The sequence below is a fragment of the Bombina bombina genome, chromosome 12, assembly GCF_027579735.1.
Source record: "Bombina bombina isolate aBomBom1 chromosome 12, aBomBom1.pri, whole genome shotgun sequence".
NCBI lineage: Eukaryota > Metazoa > Chordata > Amphibia > Anura > Bombinatoridae > Bombina > Bombina bombina.
The window spans coordinates 120865546-120890110 of record NC_069510.1 but is presented as its reverse complement, the minus strand read 5'-3'; the positions used below and the strand labels follow the sequence as shown (position 1 = coordinate 120890110).

At 45.8% G+C, this 24565-nt stretch overlaps 1 protein-coding gene across 2 annotated transcripts in view; it reads left to right on the top strand.

The window, feature by feature from the left end:
• Positions 1 to 24565, top strand: part of DYNC2I2 (dynein 2 intermediate chain 2) — a 108809-nt gene that overhangs the window by 65506 nt on the left and 18738 nt on the right. For both annotated transcript variants that reach the window (XM_053696107.1, XM_053696108.1), the window contains exons 5-6: positions 1938 to 2047; positions 21946 to 22113. In XM_053696107.1, coding sequence (XP_053552082.1) covers positions 1938 to 2047; positions 21946 to 22113 — 278 coding nt within the window. The remainder of the gene's footprint in view (positions 1 to 1937; positions 2048 to 21945; positions 22114 to 24565) is intronic.

The following is a 24565-nucleotide window of genomic DNA, read 5'->3' as shown; positions in this document are numbered from 1 at the left end:
CTGTGTAAAACCTTATTTTAAAATATGAGTTACTTATATTCTGTCATACACATTAGAGGGCATTAACACTTTATCTCAGAGCATTGATAAAAAATAAAACAGCTTAATGCATAACTGTTCTGTATCTATCCTAATGGAATAAATAAATCTCCCCAATTCCGTGCTTATACTTTTATACTCTCATATCAGCTAGATATTGACATCACTCTAATATAGAATGCTGATTAATGAGAAATACCTTGAAGATTAATTATACTACCCTTGTCTCATAACCCTAGATATAACAATATATTTCCAAGTAGATATGTGCAATTCGGTTCGGTTCGATTCGGAAATTCGGAAAAGTCGGCGATACGGATCGAACCGAATTTCCGAATTAAAATACTGTTGAATTTCGCGAATAAATCCGAATTACTTTGGATTTATTTGGTAAATTCGGATGGCCATGGATTACACTAGTATTGTACAGTATATTAGGTTATATCACTCTGCTATGGGTTACACCTAATATACAGTACATAATACTAGTCTAATCCCACCTAACACTTACCGAATTTCCGAATCGAACCGAATCCAGCCGAATTTCTTCGAATCCGAATGAATCCGAAACGAATCGATTAAAAATTTTCAGAATTCGAATAGATCCGAACCGAACTTCGAAAAATTCTGAATCGATCCGAACCGAATTTTTTCGCCATGCACGTGTCTATTTCCAAGTATACCCATTTACATTCTTTATATTCCCCACAGATAACTTTCATCCAATTTATAACAAGCACAAAGTGCTTCCTATAAGTAACCTAGTTTTAGTTTTAATTCTAGTTTGAGTCTGTTCAATTTTGGCCAAATATATATCTATTCCACATCACCTAGAATAACATAACTTTTTACTTCACTTTCCCTCAGTTTCCCTATCAAACCCTATTCCTATATACGCCCAATATAGTTTAGTAGTGATTTTGTTAAAGACCCAAGAGAGGTCTTCACAGTTAATATTGGGACCAAACAAGAAGTGCACTGATTTAAAGAGAGTGATCTTATGTGCTAAAGTTGTAATATATGACATATGAATGTAACACTCTCAATGTATGTTTTGTACATTCAATTCATGACGTGTATGCTCATTTGATCTAAATAAAGCTCTTTTGAAAATAAAAAAAGATAGATGATCCTTTTATTACCCATTCCCTAGTTTTGCATAACCAACACAGTTATAATTAATACACTTTTTACCTCTGTAATTATCTTTTATCTAAGCCTCTGCAAGCTGCCCCCTTATTTCAGTTCTTTTGACAGACATCCATTTTAGCCAATCAGAGCTGGCTCCCTGGAACTCCACGTGCGTGAGCACAGTGTTATCTATATGACACACATGAACTAACACCCTCTAGTGGTTGATAAAATTGGTGATAAAAGTAAATTGGAAAATTGTTTAAAATTACATTCTCTATCTGAATCAGGAAAGTTTATTTTGGACTAGACTGTCACTTTAACTGTTGTTGTGGACTCTCGCCATCATTAAAGAAAATAATTTATTTGTTAAGCACAAATAACTTTTTTTTAATAATAATTTAATAATTTTTTTAATAGTGAAAACTGCAAATCACTCGCCTTTATAGTTTGCAGACCTGGTGGTTACATTATGGAGTTGGGAGGTTCTGTGTATAAAATCTTGGCTTTACTGTGATTACGTTTCGCTGTGTTCATGCTAATGCATTTGTATTTAGAATGTTAGTGCCAAGCTAGCATTGATCAGAATAGTACATAGGATTAGCGTTAACCCTTGACTGTATTACACTACTTTGCTGGGTTATGGTCAACTTTGACACCCTAAGAGTTAATATCTATCCTACCTTAAGCTACATATTACCCAAATATTTGTGTGTATATGGAAGACCGGCAGTTACTGATGCTATGTTTTATTTACTCCCCTGCAGGAGGACTGTTTAGTGGAGAGGTGGCGGTTTGGGACATAAGTCAGACCGATGATCCGTTGATAGCGAGGACAGGGATTACTCCAGACTCTCACACTGATGCAGTTTACAAGGTAAGTGCGCCTCAGTGCGCTTGTAAATGTGCTTACTGGGATCTGGACATTTATGGAACAACTGAGGTTCATATGCAGATTAACTCTTCCTTTGTCAGGTTTGTAAGGGGCAGTAATACGTCTGTATATGTCATGGTAACTTCAGTATAAGCACACAAAATAAAATAAACCTGTCTAATCGCTGCTCTTTTATATTTAGAAGAGAAACTTCTGAATAACTTCAAAATATATATTTTTTCTTTTACAAGATACGATGAGTCCACGGATTTCATCCTTACTTATGAGATATTGCCTCCTGGTCAACAGGAGGAGGCAAAGAGCACCACAGCAGAGCTGTATATATAGCTCCTCCCTTCCCTCCCACCCCAGTCATTCTCTTTGTCTGTGTTAGAATAGGAAGAGGTAAAGTGAGGTTTTAGTTTAGTTTCTTCAATCAAGAGTTTTTCATTTTTAAATGGTGCCAGTGAGTACTATTTTACTACAGGGTGTAGCCAGGACCTGGTCAGCCTCTTGTTAGCAGAGCTGCAGGTGGCTTTAAGGCATTGGGAACTGGTGGGATTCATTTCTCACTGCGCCTCCCGTACTGTATGCTGCCCTTCTCAAAATGGTCTTAGACATTCTAACTAAGGCCCTGTATGTCTCCACAGAATGTCAAGAAGATAATGAGGACTTCTTTGTAGCTGTGGGACGATTCATGCTGTCGATCAGCAACAAGGTATGTGCAGCTCTTTTTTTCTGGGACAGACTTAACTCAGGAGTCGCTGCTACCTTCTGTCTGTAAGCCCCTATTTTTACCCAAGACCTCCATTCAAGGGTTAAGGAGGATGTGGTGGGGGTGGATAGTTTGGAACGCTCAGGACACATTTATGTATGTGGGAGCGCTTATAGACTGGGCTGACGCTGGGGGATTAGTTTATTATGTCTGCCTAAAAGCGGAGCTTGCCTCCGGTGTTTGTGTGAACCCGGTGTTTGGATGTCACTTGCAAACCGCTTGATTTTTAATATATGCGCCTCTTAGAAAGATGTGTGAGGCTTCAGTGTACTTAGACCGCATGGACGTTTCACTACGATGCAGCGACATACGGCTCGCGGTTCTTGAAGGCCCAATCTCTATGACGTGGGGACTTAGTGATGCCCACGAAGGGCGGGGTTTTTCTCCCGCGCTCTGGATGCCGCGTTACTTCATTTCCGGATTGCTGCAACAGATGAGAGTGTGATTGGAGCTTCTTCTCTGCTGGGACCGTATGGTCTTATGTTTTAGAGCAAACGGTCTTAGGCAGTGTGTGTGAAAAGCGGAGACAACTTCGAGGGGGCAGGTAGGCGCCTCAGCAGAGCTGTTGAGGCGGCAGAGGCTAGTTTAACGATCCGCTTTTTTTCTAAGCAATATACTTGATCGTATTTCTCCTGTTAAGTGTAGTCAGTCCACGGGTCATCCATTACTTATGGGATTATTACTCCTCCCTAACAGGAAGTGCAAGAGGATCACCCAAGCAGAGCTGCTATATAGCTCCTCCCCCCTACGTCATATCCAGTCATTCTCTTGCACCTAACTAATAGATAGGATGTGTGAGAGGAGTGTGGTTACTAAATTTAGTTTTTATTTCTTCAATCAAAAGTTTGTTGTTTTAAACAGCACCGGAGTGTGTTGTTTCTTCTCAGGCAGTATTAGAAGAAGAATCTACCTGAGTTTGTGTATGATCTTAGCGGACGTAACTAAGATCCATTTGCTGTTCTCGGCCATTCTGAGGAGCGAGGTAACTTCAGAACAGGGGACAGCGGGCAGGGTTCACCTGCAAAGAGGTATGTTGCAGTATATTATTTTCTAAGGAATGGAATTAACTGAGAAAATACTGCTAATACCAATATAATGTAAGTACAGCCTTAAATGCAGTAGTAGCAACTGGTATCAGGCTGTTATGTATGTATGTTGGCACTAAAGTATTTCTGGGGAATGGCACTTCACTAAGAAAATACTGTATACATATAACTTATAGCCTTTCTGCAGGGATAGCGACTAGCAACAGGCTTTTATTATCATTTCATATATTTAAAACGTTTACTGGCAGGTTAATCGTTTTTCTATCTGAGGTACTTGGTGAAAAATGTATGGGCATTATTTTCCACTTGGCTGTCGTTTATTTTGAATAAAATCAGTTTACTGAGCTTCCCCACTGCTGTATTATGAGTGGGAGGGGCCTATTTTGGCGCTTTTACTACGCATTAATAATTCAGTCACAGTCTTCCTTATTCTCCCTGCATGATCCAGGACGTCTCTACAGAGCTCAGGGGTCTCCAAAACTAGTTTGAGGGAGGTAATCACTCACAGCAGACCTGTGAGACTGTGCTTTGACTGTGATAAAAACGTATATATATTTTATTTGTTATTCGTTTTTTGGTATTAAGGGGTTAATAATCCATTTGCTAATGGGGCAATCCTTTGCTAAATTAATGCATTTCATGTGAAAAATTAATTGCTATAACTAAACCGGTTCATTGTTATCCCAATGTGACAGTTTTTTTGTGTGCTTCTTAAAGACACAGTAACGTTTTTTATATTGCTTGTAAATTCATTTGAAAAGTATTTTCCAAGCTTGCTAGTCTAATTGCTAGTTTGTTTAAACATGTCTGACACAGAGGAATCTCTTTGTGCAATATGTTCAAAGGCCAATGTGGAGCCCAATAGAAATTTATGTACTAATTGCATTGATGCTACTTTAAATAAAAGCCAATCTGTACATGTTAAGGAAAATTCACCAGACAACGAGGGGAAAGTTATGCCGACTAACTTGCCTCACGTGTCAGTACCTGCATCTCCCGCTCAGGAGATGCGTGATATTGTAACGCCAAGTACATCAGGGCGGCCATTACAAATCACTTTACAAGACATGGCTAATGTTATGACTGAAGTTTTATCTAAATTGCCAGAACTTAGGGGTAAACGAGACCACTCTGGGGTGAGAACAGAGTGCGCTGATAATGCTAGGGCCTTGTCTGATACTGCGTCACAATTTGCAGAACATGAAGACGGAGAACTTCATTCTGTGGGTGACGGATCTGATCCAAATAAACTGGATTCAGACATTTCAAATTTTAAATTTAAGCTTGAGAACCTCCGTGTATTACTAGGGGAGGTGTTAGCGGCTCTGAATGATTGTAACACGATTGCAATCCCAGAGAAAATATGTAGGTTGGATAAATATTTTGCGGTACCGACGTGTACTGACGTTTTTCCTATACCTAAAAGACTTACTGAAATTGTTAACAAGGAGTGGGATAGACCCGGTGTGCCTTTCTCACCCCCTCCTATATTCAGAAAGATGTTTCCAATAGATGCCACCACACGAGACTTATGGCAAACGGTCCCTAAGGTGGAGGGAGCAGTTTCTACTTTAGCTAAGCGTACCACTATCCCGGTGGAGGATAGCTGTGCCTTTTCAGATCCAATGGATAAAAAGTTAGAGGGTTACCTTAAGAAAATGTTTGTTCAACAAGGTTTTATATTGCAACCCCTTGCATGCATTGCGCCTGTCACGGCTGCGGCGGCATTCTGGTTTGAGTCTCTGGAAGAGACTCTTGACACAGCTCCATTGGATGAGATTACACACAAGCTTAAAGCCCTTAAGCTAGCTAATTCATTTATTTCTGATGCCGTAGTACATTTAACTAAACTTACGGCTAAGAATTCCGGATTCGCCATTCAGGCGCGCAGAGCGCTGTGGCTAAAATCCTGGTCAGCTGATGTGACTTCTAAATCGCTTAACATACCTTTCAAAGGGCAGACATTATTCGGGCCCGGTTTGAAAGAAATTATCGCTGACATTACTGGAGGTAAGGGCCATGCCCTGCCTCAAGACAGAGCCAAACCAAGGGCTAGACAGTCTAATTTTCGTGCCTTTCGTAACTTCAAGGCAGGAGCAGCATCAACTTCCTCTGCTCCGAAACAGGAAGGAACTGTTGCTCGCTACAGACAGGTCTGGAAACCTAACCAGACCTGGAACAAGGGCAAGCAGGCCAGAAAACCTGCTGCTGCCCCTAAGACAGCATGAAGTGAGGGCCCCCAATCCGGAAACGGATCTAGTAGGGGGCAGACTTTCTCTCTTCGCCCAGGCTTGGGCAAGAGATGTCCAGGATCCCTGGGCGTTGGAGATCATATCTCAGGGATATCTTCTGGACTTCAAAACTTCTCCTCCAAAAGGGAGATTTCATCTTTCAAGGTTGTCAACAAACCAGATAAAGAAAGAGGCGTTTCTACGCTGTGTACAAGATCTTTTACTAATGGGAGTGATCCACCCGGTTCCGCGGTCGGAACACGGACAAGGGTTTTACTCAAATCTGTTTGTGGTTCCCAAGAAAGAAGGAACCTTCAGACCAATCTTGGATTTAAAGATCCTAAACAAATTCCTAAGAGTTCCATCGTTCAAAATGGAAACTATTCGGACAATCTTACCCATGATCCAAAAGGGTCAGTACATGACCACAGTGGATTTAAAAGATGCCTACCTTCACATACCGATTCACAAAGATCATTTCCCGGTATCTAAGGTTTGCCTTCTTAGACAGGCATTACCAGTTTGTAGCTCTTCCCTTCGGGTTAGCTACTGCTCCAAGAATCTTTACAAAGGTTCTGGGTTCTCTTCTGGCGGTACTAAGACCGCGAGGAATATCGGTAGCTCCGTACCTAGACGACATTCTGGTACAAGCGTCAAGTTTCCAAACTGCCAAGTCTCATACAGAGTTTGTACTGGCATTTCTAAGGTCACATGGGTGGAAAGTGAACGAAGAAAAGAGTTCTCTATTGCCACTCACAAGAGTTCCCTTCTTAGGGTCTCTTATAGATTCTGTAGAAATGAAGATTTATCTGACAGAGGTCAGGTTAACAAAACTTCTAAATGCTTGCCGGGCCCTTCATTCCATTCCACACCCGTCAGTGGCTCAATGCATGGAGGTAATCGGCTTAATGGTAGCGGCAATGGACATAGTACCCTTTGCACGCCTGCATCTCAGACCACTGCAATTGTGCATGCTAAGTCAGTGGAATGGGGATTACTCAGATTTGTCCCCTATGCTGAATCTGGATCAAGAGACCAGAAATTCTCTTCTATGGTGGCTCTCTCGGCCACACCTATCCAAGGGGATGCCCTTCAGCAGGCCAGATTGGACGATTGTAACAACAGACGCCAGCCTGATAGGTTGGGGCGCTGTCTGGAATTCCCTGAAGACTCAGGGATCTTGGACTCAGGAGGAGAGTCTCCTTCCCATAAATATTCTGGAATTAAGAGCAGTTTTCAATGCCCTTCTGGCTTGGCCTCAGTTAGCAACTCTGAGGTTCATCAGATTTCAGTCGGACAATATCACGACTGTGGCTTACATCAACCATCAGGGAGGGACAAGGAGTTCCCTAGCAATGATGGAAGTCTGAAAGATAATTCACTGGGCAGAGTCTCACTCTTGCCACCTATCAGCGATCCACATCCCAGGCGTGGAGAACTGGGAAGCGGATTATCTGAGTCGCCAGACTTTTCATCCGGGGGAGTGGGAACTTCATCCGGAGGTCTTTGCCCAAATTCTTCGACGTTGGGGCAAACCAGATCTGGATCTCATGGCGTCTCGCCAGAACGCCAAACTTCCTTGTTACGGATCCAGGTCCAGAGACCCGGGAGCGGTTCTGATAGATGCTCTGACAGCACCTTGGGTCTTCAACATGGCTTATGTGTTTCCACCATTTCCGATGCTTCCTCGATTGATTGCCAGGATCAAACAGGAGAGAGCATCGGTGATTCTAATAGCGCCTGCGTGGCCACGCAGGACTTGGTATGCAGACCTAGTGGACATGTCGTCCTGTCCACCATGGTCTCTACCTCTGAGACAGGACCTTCTGGTGCAGGGTCCTTTCAAACATCCAAATCTAATTTCTCTGAGGCTGACTGCATGGAGATTGAACGCTTGATTCTATCAAAGCGTGGATTCTCGGAGTCAGTGATTGATACCTTGATACAGGCTAGAAAGCCTGTTACCAGGAAAATTTACCATAAAATATGGCGCAAATACTTGCATTGGTGCGAATCCAAGAGTTACTCATGGAGTAAGGTTAGGATTCCTAGGATATTGTCTTTTCTACAAGAAGGTTTAGAAAAGGGTTTATCCGCTAGTTCGTTAAAGGGACAGATCTCAGCTTTGTCCATCCTTTTACACAAACGTCTGTCAGAAGTTCCAGACGTTCAGGCTTTTTGTCAGGCTTTGGCCAGGATTAAGCCTGTGTTTAAAACTGTTGCTCCACCATGGAGCTTAAACTTAGTTCTTAACGTTTTACAGGGTGTTCCGTTTGAACCCCTTCATTCTATTGATATCAAGCTGTTATCTTGGAAAGTTCTGTTTTTAATGGCTATTTCCTCGGCTCGAAGAGTCTCTGAGTTATCTGCCTTACATTGTGATTCTCCTTATCTGATTTTCCATTCAGACAAAGTAGTTCTGCGTACTAAACCTGGGTTCTTACCTAAGGTAGTCACTAACAGGAATATCAATCAAGAGATTGTTGTTCCTTCATTGTGCCCTAATCCTTCCTCAAAGAAGGAACGACTTCTGCACAATCTGGACGTTGTCCGTGCCCTGAAATTTTATTTGCAGGCAACTAAAGATTTTCGACAAACTTCTTCCCTGTTTGTCGTCTATTCTGGACAGAGGAGAGGTCAAAAGGCTTCGGCTACCTCTCTCTCCTTCTGGCTTCGTAGTATAATACGTTTAGCCTATGAGACTGCTGGACAGCAGCCTCCTGAAAGAATTACAGCTCATTCTACCAGAGCTGTGGCTTCCACTTGGGCCTTTAAAAATGAGGCCTCTGTTGAACAGATTTGCAAGGCTGCGACTTGGTCTTCACTTCACACTTTTTCCAAATTTTACAAATTAGACACTTTTGCTTCTTCGGAGGCTGTTTTTGGGAGAAAGGTTCTTCAGGCAGTGGTTCCTTCCGTATAAAGATCCTGCCTGTCCCTCCCGTCATCCGTGTACTTTTAGCTTTGGTATTGGTATCCCATAAGTAATGGATGACCCGTGGACTGACTACACTTAACAGGAGAAAACAAAATTTATGCTTACCTGATACATTCCTTTCACCTGTAGTGTAGTCAGTCCACGGCCCGCCCTGTTTCTATGGCAGGCCTAAATTTTAAATTATACTCCAGTCGCCACTGCACCCTATAGTTTCTCCTTTCTCGTTTGGTTTTGGTCGAATTACTGGATATGACGTAGGGGGGAGGAGCTATATAGCAGCTCTGCTTGGGTGATCCTCTTGCACTTCCTGTTAGGGAGGAGTAATAATCCCATAAGTAATGGATGACCCGTGGACTGACTACACTACAGGAGAAAGGAATTTATCAGGTAAGCATAAATTTTGTTTTTTTATTTCCCTCTGATGTCTTCATGTTAATTTAACTTAATTTGGGTATCATCTGTCATTTGATGATCAACTGTTAACATTACAGCTGCCCTTTTTATTAGAGCTGTTTATTAACACATTAGTTGCTGGGCAAGATCAAGTCTACTACTTATGCTAACATGGATATGACTGTTACATGTTCATTATGTTTGACTGCACATGTGGAACCTCCCATTACTTTTTGCCTCTCGTGTACTGAGAGGGCTTTACTATTTAGGGAGCAAATGTTTTTTGATACAGATTTAAATAAGGCGGATGCTTCTCAAGGTTCTAACGATGAGAATCAGGGTATGCCACATCTTTCTCCCCAAGCGTCACAGTCCCTAACGCCTACCCAGGCACAGTCCAGTACCTCTGCAGTTTCACCTGCATTTACTCTAAAGGACCTAGCAACTGTTATGTCCTCTACTCTTTCTGAAGCGTTGTCTGCCTTTCCCGTCCTGCAAGGCAAACGTAGGAGGAAGGACGACCTCGTGGCTAATACGACTTCGGATGCTTTAATTGCGAGGTCAGAAATGCCTTTACAGGGATCAGAATTGGAGCCCCTATCTGAAGGGGAGCTTTCTGAATCGGATAGTGCCCTGCTACCGACGGATTCAGAAGTAATTTCTTTCCGGTTTAAACTGGAACACCTCCGCCTGCTATTGAAGGAGATTTTGGTGACTCTGGATGACTGCGATTCAATCGTGGTCCCTCCAGAAAAATTGAGTAAGTTGGACAGATATCTAGAAGTCCCTTCTTATTCAGATGTTTTTCCAGTTCCCAAGAGAACTTCGGAAATTATTGCTAAGGAATGGGAGAGTCCAGGTATACCATTCTCTCCTTCTCGCGTTTTCAGGAAGATGTATCCCATAGCGGATTCTATCAGGACTTCTTGGCAGACAGTGCCTAAGGTGGAAGGTGCTATTTCCACTTTGGCTAAACGAACTACTATCCCTATTGAGGATAGTTGTGCTTTTAAGGACCCTATGGATAAGAAATTAGAGGGTCTTCTTAAAAAAATTTATGTTCATCAAGGGTTACTTTTACAACCGGCAGCCTGCATCGTCACGGTTACCACAGCGGCTTCTTATTGGTTTGATGCTCTGGAGGAGTCCCTTAAAACTGAGACTCCTTTGGAAGAGATACAGGACATAATTAAAGCCCTTAAGCTGGCTAATTCTTTTGTGACAGATGCTTCGCTGCAAATTACTAAATTGGTGGCTAAGAGCTCAGGATTTTCCATCTTAGCACGTAGGGCCTTGTGGCTGAAGTCCTGGTCTGCCGATGTGTCATCCAAAACTAAGCTTTTGGCTATCCCTTACAAGGGTAAGACCTTGTATGTTCCTGACTTGAAAGAAATTATTTCTGACATCACGGGAGGTAAGGGTCACCTCCTCCCTCAGGATAAGAAATCCAAACAGAGGGGTCGACAGAGTAATTTTCATTCCTTTCAAAATTTCAAGGGAACTCCCTCTCCCCCTTCCTCTAAGCAGGAGGGGGGCTATTCTCAACCCAAGTCCACGTGGCAGCCCAACCAGGCTTGGAACAAGGGCAAACAACCCAAAAAACCTGTTGCTGCCACTAAGTCAGCATGAAGGGGCGGCCCCCGATCCGTGACCGGATCTAGTGGGGGGCAGACTATCATTTTTCGTCCAGCCTTGGATGAGAGACGTCCAAGATCCTTGGGCAATAGATATAGTATCTGAGGGATACAAACTGGAATTCAAAAATTCTTCCCCCAGAGGAAGATTCCTTCTTTCTCTATTGTCTGTAGACCAGATAAAGAGAGAGGCGTTCTTACTTTGTGTAAGAGACCTATCCTCCATGGGAGTAATTTGTCCCGTTCCAATACAGGAACAGGGACAGGGGTTTTATTCAAATCTGTTTGTAGTTCCCAAAAAAGAGGGAACTTTCAAACCTATCTTAGATCTCAAGAGTCTAAACAAGTTTCTCAGAGTTCCGTCTTTCAAGATGGAAACTATTCGTACCATTCTTCCATTGATCCAGGAGGGTCAATTTATGACTTCAGTGGATCTCAAGGATGCATAACTTCATGTTCCTATCCACAGAGATCATCACAAGTTCCTGAGGTTTGCCTTTCTGGACAAACATTTTCAGTTCGTGGCTCTTCCTTTTGGTCTAGCCACGGCACCCAGAATTTTCACAAAGGTTCTGGGGTCGCTGCTAGTGGTTCTGAGACCGCGGGGCATTGCAGTGGTGCCTTATCTGGACGATATTCTGATCCAGGTGTCGTCTTATCAGCTCACAAAGTCTCATACCGACATTGTTCTGTCCTTCCTGAGGACTCATGGGTGGAAGGTAAATCTGGAGAAGAGTTCTCTGGTTCCACAGACAAGGGTTCCTTTCTTGGGAACTCTAATCGACTCTATCCATGAAAATATTTTTGACAGAGGTCAGAAAATTAAAGATTCTGAACACATGCCGAGCCCTTCAGACCAATCCTCGGCCGTCAGTGGCTCAGTGCATGGAGGTAATTGGGTTGATGGTAGCGGCAATGGACATCATTCCATTTGCTCAGTTTCATCTCAGGCCTCTGCAACTGAACATGCTCAGACAGTGGAATGGAGATTATACAAATTTGTCTCCTCAAATACATCTGGATCAGTAGACAAGGGACTCTCTTCTATGGTGGTTGTCGCTGGATCATCTATCCCAGGGGACGTGCTTTCGCAGACCCTCATGGGTGATAGTGACAACGGATGCCAGTGCAGTCTGGAATTCCCTAAGGGCTCAGGGGGTCTGGACTCAGGCGGAGTCTCTCCTTCCCATCAATATTCTAGAATTGAGAGCAATATTCAATGCGCTTCAGGCTTGGTGGCCTACATTTATCATCAGGGGGGAACAAGAAGTTCCTTAGCGATTACAGAAGTAACCAGGATAATACAGTGGTCGGAGTCTCACTCTTGCCATCTGTCCGCGATCTACATCCCAGGGGTGGAAAACTGGGAAGCAGATTTTCTGAGCAGACAGACATTTCATCCTGGAGAGTGGGAACTCCATCCGGAGGTATTTGCCGACCTGATTCTCAGATGGGGCAGGCCAGAGTTGGATCTCATGGCATCTCGTCAGAATGCCAAGCTTCCGAGATACGGGTCCAGGTCCAGGGATCCCCAGGTCGAGCTGATAGATTCCTTGGCAGGGCCTTGGTCCTTCAGCCTAGCTTATGTGTTCCCTCCATTTTTTATACTTCCCCGGGTGATTGCTCGAGTCAAACAGGAGAGGGCATCAGTGATACTCATCGCCCCTGCGTGGCCTCGCAGGACTTGGTATGCTGATCTGGTGGACATGTCATCCCAGCCTCCGTGGAAGCTTCCATTGATTATGCGGATCTGTCTCCGCGATTACAGCTAGATCAGGCAACAAGAGATTCTCTTCTTTGGTGGGTGTCTCTGGATCATCTCTTCGAGGGAACCTGCTATCTCAGACCCTCCTGGGTGATTGTGACAACGGACCCCAGCCTGCTGGGATGGGGAGCAGTCTGGGGCTCCCTAAAGGCTCAGGGGACATGGACTCGGGAGAAGTCTGTTCTCCCCATTAACATTCTGGAGCTGAGGGCAATCTTCAATGCTCGCCTGGCCTGGCCTCAGTTAGCTTCGGCCTGGTTTATCAGGTTCCAGTCAGACAACATAACTTCAGTGGCTTACATCAACCATCAGGGGGGAACTCGGAGTTCCTTGGCCATGACAGAGGTAGCCAAGATTATTTGGTGGGCGGAAACCCACAACTGCTGTCTATCTGCGATCCACATTCCAGGAGTGGACAATTGGGAAGCGGATCTTCTGAGCAGACAGACCTTCCACCCGGGGGAGTGGGAACTCCATCCGGAAGTGTTTTCCAGCTTGATTCACAAATGGCGACAGCCAGATCTGGATCTCATGGCATCTCGTTAGAATGCCAAGCTCCCAAGGTACGGGTCAAGGTCGAGGGATCCTCAGGCTGTACTGATAGATGCGCTGGCGGTCCCATGGAATTTCAGTCTCGCATACCTATTTCCTCTGTTCGCTCTCCTTCCTCGGGTCATTGCCCGAATCAAACAGGAAGAGGGCGTCGGTAATCTTCATTGCACCGGCGTGGCCTCACAGGATCTGGTATGCATCTCTTCCTCCTTGGAGACTTCCACTGAAGAAGGACCTTCTACTTCAAGGACCCTTCCTTCACCCAAATCTAGTTTCTCTGAAGCTAACTGCTTGGAGATTGAACGCTTAATTTTATCTAAGCGTGGTTTTATCTAAGTGTGGTCATTGAGATCATGATTCAGGCTCGGAAGCCTGTTACCAGAAAGATTTACTACAAGATATGGCGTAAATATCTGCATTGGTGTGAATCCAGAGGCTACTCTTGGAGCAGAGTTCGAATTCCTAGAATTTTGTCTTTTCTCCAAGAGGGTTTGGAGAAAGGGTTATCAGCAAGTTCTTTGAAAAGTCAAATATCTGCCTTGTCTATTTTGTTACATAAACGTCTGGCGGATATACCGGACGTGCAATCTTTTTGTCAGGCCTTAGTCAGAATCAGGCCTGTGTTCAAACCTGTTACTCCTCCCTGGAGTCTTAACCTTGTTCTTAAAGTTCTTCAACAGGCTCCGTTTGAGCCTATGCATTACCTAGATATTAAGCTATTGTTACGGTTACCCTTAGTCTCGCTGAGAGATGGACCGCTTAGTAGCCTGGATTCCTATTGCTGAAGAGGGGAGAAACTGCTTTCCATAGTATTCTATATGAGTCTCGCAAATGTAGAATAATCCCCCTTAGCTGTAGTACAGCTAGGATACCCTTCTGCCCACAAAAACGAGTCAACGCTGCGATTGAGGGACAACCAAGAACTGAGGACTGGGATGCCCAGCCTGCTTTTTATTTAGGTTACATGCACACAGGGCACTCCCAGGGGGGGAAGCATAAAATCCCCCATCACACATTTAGACAAAGCCCTTGGACAGGCCACCGCAGATAACAAGTACACACAAGAAAACAATTGAGTCCTTCTTATCACCTAGCAGTGAATGCTTATCACAAACTTAATTACAGTACACAATATGCTAGGAAACCTGCCTCAGAAAATAGTTTTCTCAAAACTGAACAGAGTTAACCCTTTATGAAATGATACTTGTTACAGTTTTCTTGGAGCCCTTCTTAGGCGCTGGCTTGGCTGGTTCAGGCATTGCTGCTGGGAAATAAGTTTCTTCACAACAAAATAACTAATGCTTCTGTAACAGTGCTCCCTTTCTGTGGAACACTCTGGCAGACACGGTCTGACCCCTTTTCGGGGCAGACTAAGGCTGTCCAGACCGCTGGTTATGCGGGGCTGAGGTCGGTTTGTCTGGACAACCCGTCGGCGTTGCCATTCTGTTTCCCAGGTCTGTAAGTAATGGTGAAATTGAAGGGTTGCAACGATAAACTCCAACGTAATAGCCTGCCATTATCTCCAGAGACCCGGTTCAGCCACACCAACGGGTTATGGTCGGTGACCAGAGTGAACTCCTGCCCATATAAATAGGGAGTCAATTTCTTTAATGCCCACACCAAAGCCAAACACTCCTTTTCGACCGCTGCATAGCTGACTTCGCGGGGCAGGAGCTTCCGGCTGATGTAGGCAACTGGATGCTCCCCTCCATCTTCGCCTACTTGGCTGAGGACGGCTCCCAGCCCGAACATGGAAGCATCTGTGTGGACGATAAAACGTTTGTTAAGGGCTGGAGCCGCCAAGACAGGAGCGTTAATTAGAGCATTTTTGAGAGCCTGGAAAGCCGTTTCACAGTGGGGAGACCACAGGACCTGTCGAGGTAAGTTCTTCTTGGTCAAGTCAGTCAGGGGTTTGGCAAGTGTGCTGTAGTCTGGTACGAACCGTCTATAGTACCCTGCCGTGCCCAGGAAGGCTAGGACCTGAGTCTTAGTGATGGGGGTGGGCCAATTGGCGACAGCTTCTATCTTGGCCGGCTCTGGTCGCTGCTTTCCACACCCCACCCGGTGACCCAGGTACTGTACCTCGGCCATCCCAAAGTGGCATTTTTCTGGCTTCAGAGTCAGGCCAGCAGCCCGGATCTGATCCAGAACCATTCCTATGTGAGCTAAGTGGTCCTCCCATGACTCACTGTGGATCGCTATGTCGTCCAGGTAGGCGCAAGCAAAACTCTGGAAGCCATCCAGGAGCCTATCCACCAAGCGCTGGAATGTAGCTGGGGCATTCTTCATCCCAAACGGCATTACCCTAAACTGATATAAGCCGAATGGGGTGACGAATGCCGACTTGGGGATAGCCTCCGGGGCCAGGGGAATCTGCCAGTAACCTTTGCAGAGGTCAATAGTGGTCAGGTAATTTCCCCTGGCTATACGATCGAGTAGCTCGTCTACCCTGGGCATAGGGTAAGCGTCCGTCACGGTCTTTTCATTGAGCCTCCGATAGTCTACGCAGAACCGGGTGGTCCCATCTTTCTTGGGCACCAAGACAACTGGGGAGGCCCAGGGACTATCGGAGGGCTCAATTACCCCGAGTTGGAGCATCTCATCGATCTCCTTCTTCATTCCTATCCTAACTGCTTCGGGGATTCGGTACGGAGCCTGGCGCAAGGGAGCTTGTCCCGGAGTATCTACCTGGTGGGTGGTTAAAGTAGTGTACCCTGGCTTCGGGGAGAAGGTGAGGTGTTTGGACTGTAGGAGTTGGTTGAGCTGCTCCCTTTCAGTGGGGCTAAGTCGGTCTCCTATCTGAACCTGAGCCACTATACCTGTGGGGAGACTCTTTTCTAATAGGTCTGGAATGGGTAGACTGTCGGGGCCTTCCTGAGGGGAACAACATATGGCCGTCACGTTCTCTGGTCGCTCAAAATATTCCTTGAGCATGTTTACATGGAATGTCTTTCTAAGATTGTTGTCGTGGCAGCTAGCTATCACATAAGTGGTGTCTCCCCTTTTCTCTACGATCTGGTAGGGGCCCTGCCAGGACGCCTGCAATTTGTCTGTCTTCACCGGCTTAAGTACTAACACCTTTTGTCCTATGGTAAAGATTCTCTTTCGGGCCCCCCGATCGTACCATACTTTCTGTCTTCTCTGGGCCGACTGGAGATTAGCCCGCACGGATTTGGCTAATTGCTCCATTCGGTCCCTGAGTTCCAGCACGTATGGCACAATGGGGACACCGTCAGTCTCCATCTCTCCCTCCCAGTGCTCCCGGATCAGGTTTAGGGGTCCCCGTACCTTTCTTCCGTAGAGCAACTCGAAGGGAGAGAACCCTGTCGTTTCCTGGGGCACCTCCCGATAAGCAAAAAGGAGGTGCGGCAGGAAGCGTTCCCAGTCTCGGTATTCCTGAGTGAACGTCTTGAGCATTTGCTTGAGGGTCCCATTGAACCTCTCACACAGCCCGTTCGTCTGGGGGTGGTATGGGGAGCTCAGGAGGGACTTAATTTTGCAAACCTGCCAGAGTTGTTGGGTCAATTCAGCCGTAAATTGGGTGCCTCGGTCGGATAGGATTTCTTTTGGAAATCCTACCCGGGAGAACACCTGTACTAGTGCATTCGCTACCGTATCCGCTTGTATGTTGGATAGGGCGACAGCCTCTGGGTACCTGGTAGCGTAGTCCACTACGGTAAGAATGTAGCGCTTACCGGAGGGACTAGGGGTAGCCAGTGGTCCCACTAGGTCAATAGCAACCCGGCTGAAGGGTTCCTCTACAATGGGCATATTTACTAGATGGGCTTTAGGGTGATCGCCTCGCCTTCCTACTCGTTGACACACATCGCAGGTGTTACAGTAAGTTCTAACGTCGGCGTGTACCCCTGGCCAAAAGAACGTGTGAGTAATGCGGTGTAGGGTACGGGTTACAGCTAGGTGGCCTGCTAAGGGGATGTCATGGCCTATCTTGAGGATTTCTTGACGGTATTTGTGGGGCACTACCAGCTGTCGCCTACGCTGTCCCCTTTTCTCTGTCCAGCGGTATAGTTTCCCTTTTTCCCATAAGAATGTTTCATTATCTGCCCCGCCCCCTCCGGTCTCTGCTCGTTCCCGGTACTTTTGTAAGGTCGGGTCAGTCTTAGACTCTGTCTCGAAAGCATCTGGGGTGTCCCAGGGTATGGGGCCTAACATGTCAGGCAATGTCGGGGTAGGTCTTACCTGTGTCTCCCGCACTGGTGAGAGTTCTCGCTCCGTCCGGGCTTGGGCCCGTGTAGTCACTGGGTCCGCCTCGTTGTTGCATACTGGAGCATAGGCAGAAGTCATGGGGCCCAAATCATTGCCCAGTAGTACTTCGGCAGGTAAATTATCCATTATGCCCACGTTCACAGCCCCCTTTCCCGCTCCCCAATCAAGATGCACTTTAGCTGTTGGAATTTTGTACACATCCCCCCCCGCCACTCTAACGGCCACAGTCTGTCCAGATCGCTTGTGCTCCGGCACCAAATGACTCTGTACCAGCGTGATAGTAGCCCCTGTGTCTCTCAATCCCTCGGTAGATCGCCCCTCGAGCCATACCTTCTGCCGATGGTGCTGGCGGTTATCTGAGGCAGCATATACAGGGTCCGCCTCGTGAAGCGGCCCCAAATATTCCTCCATAGGGGCCTCTTGGTTAACACAGAGGGTCCGGGCCGGACGATATGCCCCAGAGGGGTAATTGTAATTCCTGGGTGTCTGGTGCGTATTAAGGGGGCAGCTAGCCATGAAATGCCCTGGTTGCTTGCATCGGTGGCAAGTCGGTCTGGGACGCTCAGAGCTGTTATTGGGTGGTCCTGAGTGTCGGGCGGGCCCTGCGGGCACCGGGGCTCGAAATTCAGCACGAGGGGGTGCACGGTAAACCTCTCTGGGTTCGTGAAGACGGGAGTCATAATGTTCATCGGCCAATTTGGCTGCTTCTTCTAAGGTAGAAGGTCGCCTGTCTCGCAGCCATTCCTTCCCTTGCTGTTCCATGCCATTATAAAAATGTTCTAAGAGAAACAATTGTAAAATTTCCTCACCAGTCACCGCTTTACTTCCGCTCATCCAGTGATTTGCCGCTCTCCGCATTCGGTGCGCCCATTCCATATGGGTATCGTTAGGCTTCTTTTTCGTGCCCCGAAACTGTCGGCGATACGCGTCCGGAGTTACTGCGTACCGTCGCAACAGTGTCTCCTTAACTAGCTCATACTGTGTCACTTCCTCAGCACCCAGAGTACGAAAGGCTTCCAGGGCTCGCCCGGATAGTTTCCCAGACAATATCGTGGGCCACTCCCTGTTGGGAATCTGGTGCAGGGCACATTGCCTTTCGAAGTCCACCAAATATTCATCAATCCCTGTCTCGCTCTCTAGGAAGGGTCGAAATGCCGCATAGGGTATCTTGGGCCTCCCAGCATTTTCGACAGGGATGATTACCTGCGGGGCTTCAGCATTGCGGTGTGCGTTCGCTAGGTTGAGTTCGTGGGCTCGAGTCTCTCGTATATCCTTGTCCGCTTCCGCCATCAACTGCTGTACCAATTCCATGGAGGGGTTCGGCCCGTACAGTGAGAGCCTCTCCCGAACAATCCTGGTTTTTTCGTCACTAATCGTGGTCGGTGTTTCCGCCATTGTGAAGCTCTGATCCCGTTCGGTCAATTCTGCGATCAGCTCTCTCCTCGGCCGGTTGCTGGCGTACCCCCCTCTGCTTTCAAGTAAATCCTTTAGGGTTGTACGCTTCAATTTTTCGTAAGCGCTCTCCATCCGTTCTGTACCTCTCCTAGGAAATCCAGGAAAAATCCCACCGCTGCCGCCAAATGTTACGGTTACCCTTAGTCTCGCTGAGAGATGGACCGCTTAGTAGCCTGGATTCCTATTGCTGAAGAGGGGAGAAACTGCTTTCCATAGTATTCTATATGAGTCTCGCAAATGTAGAATAATCCCCCTTAGCTGTAGTACAGCTAGGATACCCTTCTGCCCACAAAAACGAGTCAACGCTGCGATTGAGGGACAACCAAGAACTGAGGACTGGGATGCCCAGCCTGCTTTTTATTTAGGTTACATGCACACAGGGCACTCCCAGGGGGGGAAGCATAAAATCCCCCATCACACATTTAGACAAAGCCCTTGGACAGGCCACCGCAGATAACAAGTACACACAAGAAAACAATTGAGTCCTTCTTATCACCTAGCAGTGAATGCTTATCACAAACTTAATTACAGTACACAATATGCTAGGAAACCTGCCTCAGAAAATAGTTTTCTCAAAACTGAACAGAGTTAACCCTTTATGAAATGATACTTGTTACAGTTTTCTTGGAGCCCTTCTTAGGCGCTGGCTTGGCTGGTTCAGGCATTGCTGCTGGGAAATAAGTTTCTTCACAACAAAATAACTAATGCTTCTGTAACAGCTATTATCTTGGAAAGTTTTGTTTCTTGTTGCAATTTCTTCTGCCCGCAGAGTCTCAGAACTCTCGGCGTTGCAATGTGAATCCCCTTATCTTATGTTTCATTCTGATAGGGTAGTTCTGCGTACTAAGTTGGGTTTCCTTCCTAAGGTTGTTTCGGATAGGAACATTAATCAAGAAATTGTTGCCCCTTCTTTATGTCCTAACTCTTCTTCCCATAAAAAGCGTCTGCTGCACAACCTAGATGTGGTGCGTGCGTTGAAATTTGGGTCTCCTCTGATGACATAGACATGACTAATATAGACTCCATAGCAGAGCATATCATCTGTTTGAGATCAGTAAAATGGGTATGAATCAGGGTTGTTTCTTTCAGTTCCCAACTCTTGATTGTGTCCATGATGATCCAGAGGGTATGCTTTGTAGTACCACTTGAAAGAACTTGGGTATATAGCACTTCATTCGCACAGCAATGTTAGCTATTTACCCCAGAGACCTAGGTGGGGGTAAAAATGGAGACCAGGTTGTTAGTAAGCCTGCCGCTGTAAAATCAATTATTACGGAGAGGAGGACACTAAAGCTGACTGGAAGACATTTGGATGAGGTCTGCATATAAAGTCCTGTGAGGCCATGCCAGGGCAATCAAAATCACAGTGACCCTTTCCATTTTTATCCTGGCTCTTACCCTGGATAGTAACACAAAGAAGGAAAGATGTAAATCAGCTTGAATGGCAATGGAATTACTAGTGCGTCTATCAGAGTTGCTTGTGGATCTCGAGGTCTGAGTAGTAGAGCCTCTTGGGGCAAGCAAGTGACCGTGCAATCTATTTCGGTCTTGCCCCAAATATTTACAATCTGGCCAAATACCTCCTGGTTCAAAGACCATTCTCTGGGTTGAAGATATTAAAGACTGAAGAAGTCCACTTCCCAGTTGTCCACACCCGGAATGTGGATTGCTGAAATCATGCAATAATGGCATTCTTCAGAATGCAGGCTACCTCTTCCATCGCTGAGGCGCTTCGACTACTGCCTTGGTGATTGATGTAACCAACTGCAGTGACTTTGTTTGAATGAAACCTCAGAAAAGACTCCTGTCTTAACAAGGGACAACTCTGAAGAGCCCTGTAGATTGCACAAATTTCCAAGATGTTGGTTGATAACCTCCCTTACAAGGAGACCAAACTCCCTGTGCTCTCCCAGTTCCACAGCCTGTGCCCCAAGTTGGACAAAGAGAGGAGGTCCCCTGAACTAAAAAGGCAGAAAGTATGCTAGTTTGCCCCAGCTTGAGACTAACAAGCAGGACTGTGGGTATTATTGTAAATCTGTTCTCTCACACATTGCTCTGCCCTGGAGTATAACTGCTTTTTGCAAGAATGTACAAACATTTCTATGTATGGTATCAGCTCTATGCTCAGCCAGGTAAATCTCAGGGCAGAAACACCTGGTAGCCAACCTCCACTAGTAGGTGAAATATTAAAAGGTTGTCTATGCAGCCATAGGAGGCAATTATAGAGATACTGTTGCATTTTTTTGACTGGAAGTTCATCATGATCATAGACCATAACCTGCTTTGATGGCTGAACTGTGGATCTTTGGAAAATGGGCAGTTCCTGCAATAGCTCTATAGCTTTTCAATCATGTACTGGCTAGGCCAAGCCCATGGGAATGCTGATGGCCTACCCTGACAGGATAATACAGACCAACCCAGGTAAGATAAGAAAGGACTTGAGGTAGAGTCCTGCTCCTACCAGATTTATGTAGGGCTGCAAGATGGAATAGACCCCCCCCCATGCTGTGAGGCTCTTCCTGCGGCATGAAGCTGTGATTGGGCCATTCTTTCAATCCCACTACTTGCATAAATCCCTCCCTAATGAACCACTGTATGACGATAATAAAGCATGTGTCATTCCCTAGTTTCATCATTAAAGGGACATAAATGTGTAAAAGGAAAATGCTCTGTGTTAGAACATATTGTTGGAGTATTGCTTGCATAGAACGGTGTTTAACCCGTTTGTTTTTCAACAAAGGTTACCAAGACAACAAAGTAGATCTGAAGTACATTGAAAAGTCCCTTAAAATTGTACACACTGTCTCAACCATGAAAGTTAAATTCTGTTTTATTTCCCTTTTATGTATTTTATAGCGGCACTAATGCTTTTCTCATATCTGTAGGTCGGTTGGATGCAGGAGCAGACACAAGGTAATCGGCCCCAGGTCCTGAGTGTCTCTTCAGATGGCAAAATTCTTGTGTGGCAGATGGTGAAGCAGGGGCAGCTAGTGCTATCGGACGGGTTTGCTCTGGTGGCGCAGCAGATACCCAGCAACACTAAGTTAAACAAGGTTATTCTCATATGGGGCAATGGGGTGGGGGTGGGGGGGCTGAAATACAGGAAAAAACAGAATTTATGCTTACCTGATAAATTACTTTCTCCAACGGTGTGTCCGGTCCACGGCGTCATCCTTACTTGTGGGATATTCTCTTCCCCAACAGGAAATGGCAAAGAGCCCAGCAAAGCTGGTCACATGATCCCTCCTAGGCTCCGCCTACCCCAGTCATTCGACCGACGGACAGGAGGAAATATGCATAGGAGAAACCATATGATACCGTGGTGACTGTAGTTAGAGAAAATAATTCATCAGACCTGATTAAAAAAACCAGGGCGGGCCGTGGACCGGACACACCGTTGGAGAAAGTAATTTATCAGGTAAGCATAAATTCTGTTTTCTCCAACATAGGTGTGTCCGGTCCACGGCGTCATCCTTACTTGTGGGAACCAATACCAAAGCTTTAGGACACGGATGAAGGGAGGGAGCAAATCAGGTCACCTAAATGGAAGGCACCACGGCTTGCAAAACCTTTCTCCCAAAAATAGCCTCCGAAGAAGCAAAAGTATCAAATTTGTAAAATTTGGCAAAAGTGTGCAGAGAAGACCAAGTCGCTGCCTTACATATCTGGTCAACAGAAGCCTCGTTCTTGAAGGCCCATGTGGAAGCCACAGCCCTAGTGGAGTGAGCTGTGATTCTTTCAGGAGGCTGCCGTCCGGCAGTCTCATAAGCCAATCGGATAATGCTTTTAAGCCAAAAGGAAAGAGAGGTAGAAGTTGCTTTTTGACCTCTCCTTTTACCAGAATAAACAACAAACAAAGAAGATGTTTGTCTGAAATCTTTAGTAGCCTCTAAATAGAATTTTAGAGCACGGACCACGTCCAAATTGTGTAACAAACGTTCCTTCTTTGAAACTGAATTCGGACACAAAGAAGGTACAACTATCTCCTGGTTAATATTTTTGTTGGAAACAACTTTCGGAAGAAAACCAGGCTTAGTACGCAAAACCACCTTATCTGCATGGAACACCAGATAGGGCGGAGAACACTGCAGAGCAGATAACTCTGAAACTCTTCTAGCAGAAGAAATTGCAACCAAAAACAAAACTTTCCAAGATAATAACTTAATATCTACGGAATGTAAGGGTTCAAACGGAACCCCTTGCAGAACTGAAAGAACTAGATTTAGACTCCAGGGAGGAGTCAAAGGTCTGTAAACAGGCTTGATTCTAACCAGAGCCTGAACAAATGCTTGAACATCTGGCACAGCTGCCAGCCTTTTGTGAAGTAAAACAGATAAAGCAGAGATCTGTCCCTTCAGAGAACTTGCAGATAATCCTTTCTCCAAACCTTCTTGTAGAAAGGATAGAATCTTAGGAATTTTTATCTTGTTCCATGGGAATCCTTTAGATTCACACCAACAGATATATTTTTTCCATATTTTATGGTAACTTTTTCTAGTTACAGGCTTTCTAGCCTGAATCAGAGTATCTATTACAGTATCTGAAAACCCACGCTTTGATAAAATCAAGCGTTCAATCTCCAAGCCGTCAGTTGGAGGGAAACCAGATTCGGATGTTCGAATGGACCTTGAACAAGAAGGTCCTGTCTCAAAGGTAGCTTCCATGGTGGAGCCGATGACATATTCACCAGGTCTGCATACCAAGTCCTGCGTGGCCACGCAGGAGCTATCAAGATCACCGAAGCCCTCTCCTGATTGATCCTGGCTACCAGCCTGGGAATGAGAGGAAACGGTGGGAATACATAAGCTAGGTTGAAGGTCCAAGGTGCTACTAGTGCATCTACTAGAGTCGCCTTGGGATCCCTGGATCTGGACCCGTAGCAAGGAACCTTGAAGTTCTGACGAGACGCCATCAGATCCATGTCTGGAATGCCCCATAATCGAGTTATTTGGGCAAAGATTTCCGGATGGAGTTCCCACTCCCCCGGATGGAATGTCTGACGACTCAGAAAATCCGCTTCCCAATTTTCCACTCCTGGGATGTGGATTGCAGACAAGTGGCAGGAGTGATCCTCCGCCCATTGAATTATTTTGGTCACTTCTTCCATCGCCAGGGAACTCCTTGTTCCCCCCTGATGGTTGATATATGCAACAGTCGTCATGTTGTCTGATTGAAACCTTATGAATTTGGCCTTTGCTAGTTGAGGCCAAGCTTTGAGAGCATTGAATATCGCTCTCAGTTCCAGAATGTTTATCGGGAGAAGAGATTCTTCCCGAGACCATAGACCCTGAGCTTTCAGGGGTTCCCAGACCGCGCCCCAGCCCACCAGACTGGCGTCGGTCGTGACAATGACCCACTCTGGTCTGCGGAAGCTCATTCCCTGTGACAGATTGTCCAGGATCAGCCACCAACGGAGTGAATCTCTGGTCTTTTGATCTACTTGAATCGTCGGAGACAAGTCTGTATAATCCCCATTCCACTGTCTGAGCATGCACAGTTGTAATG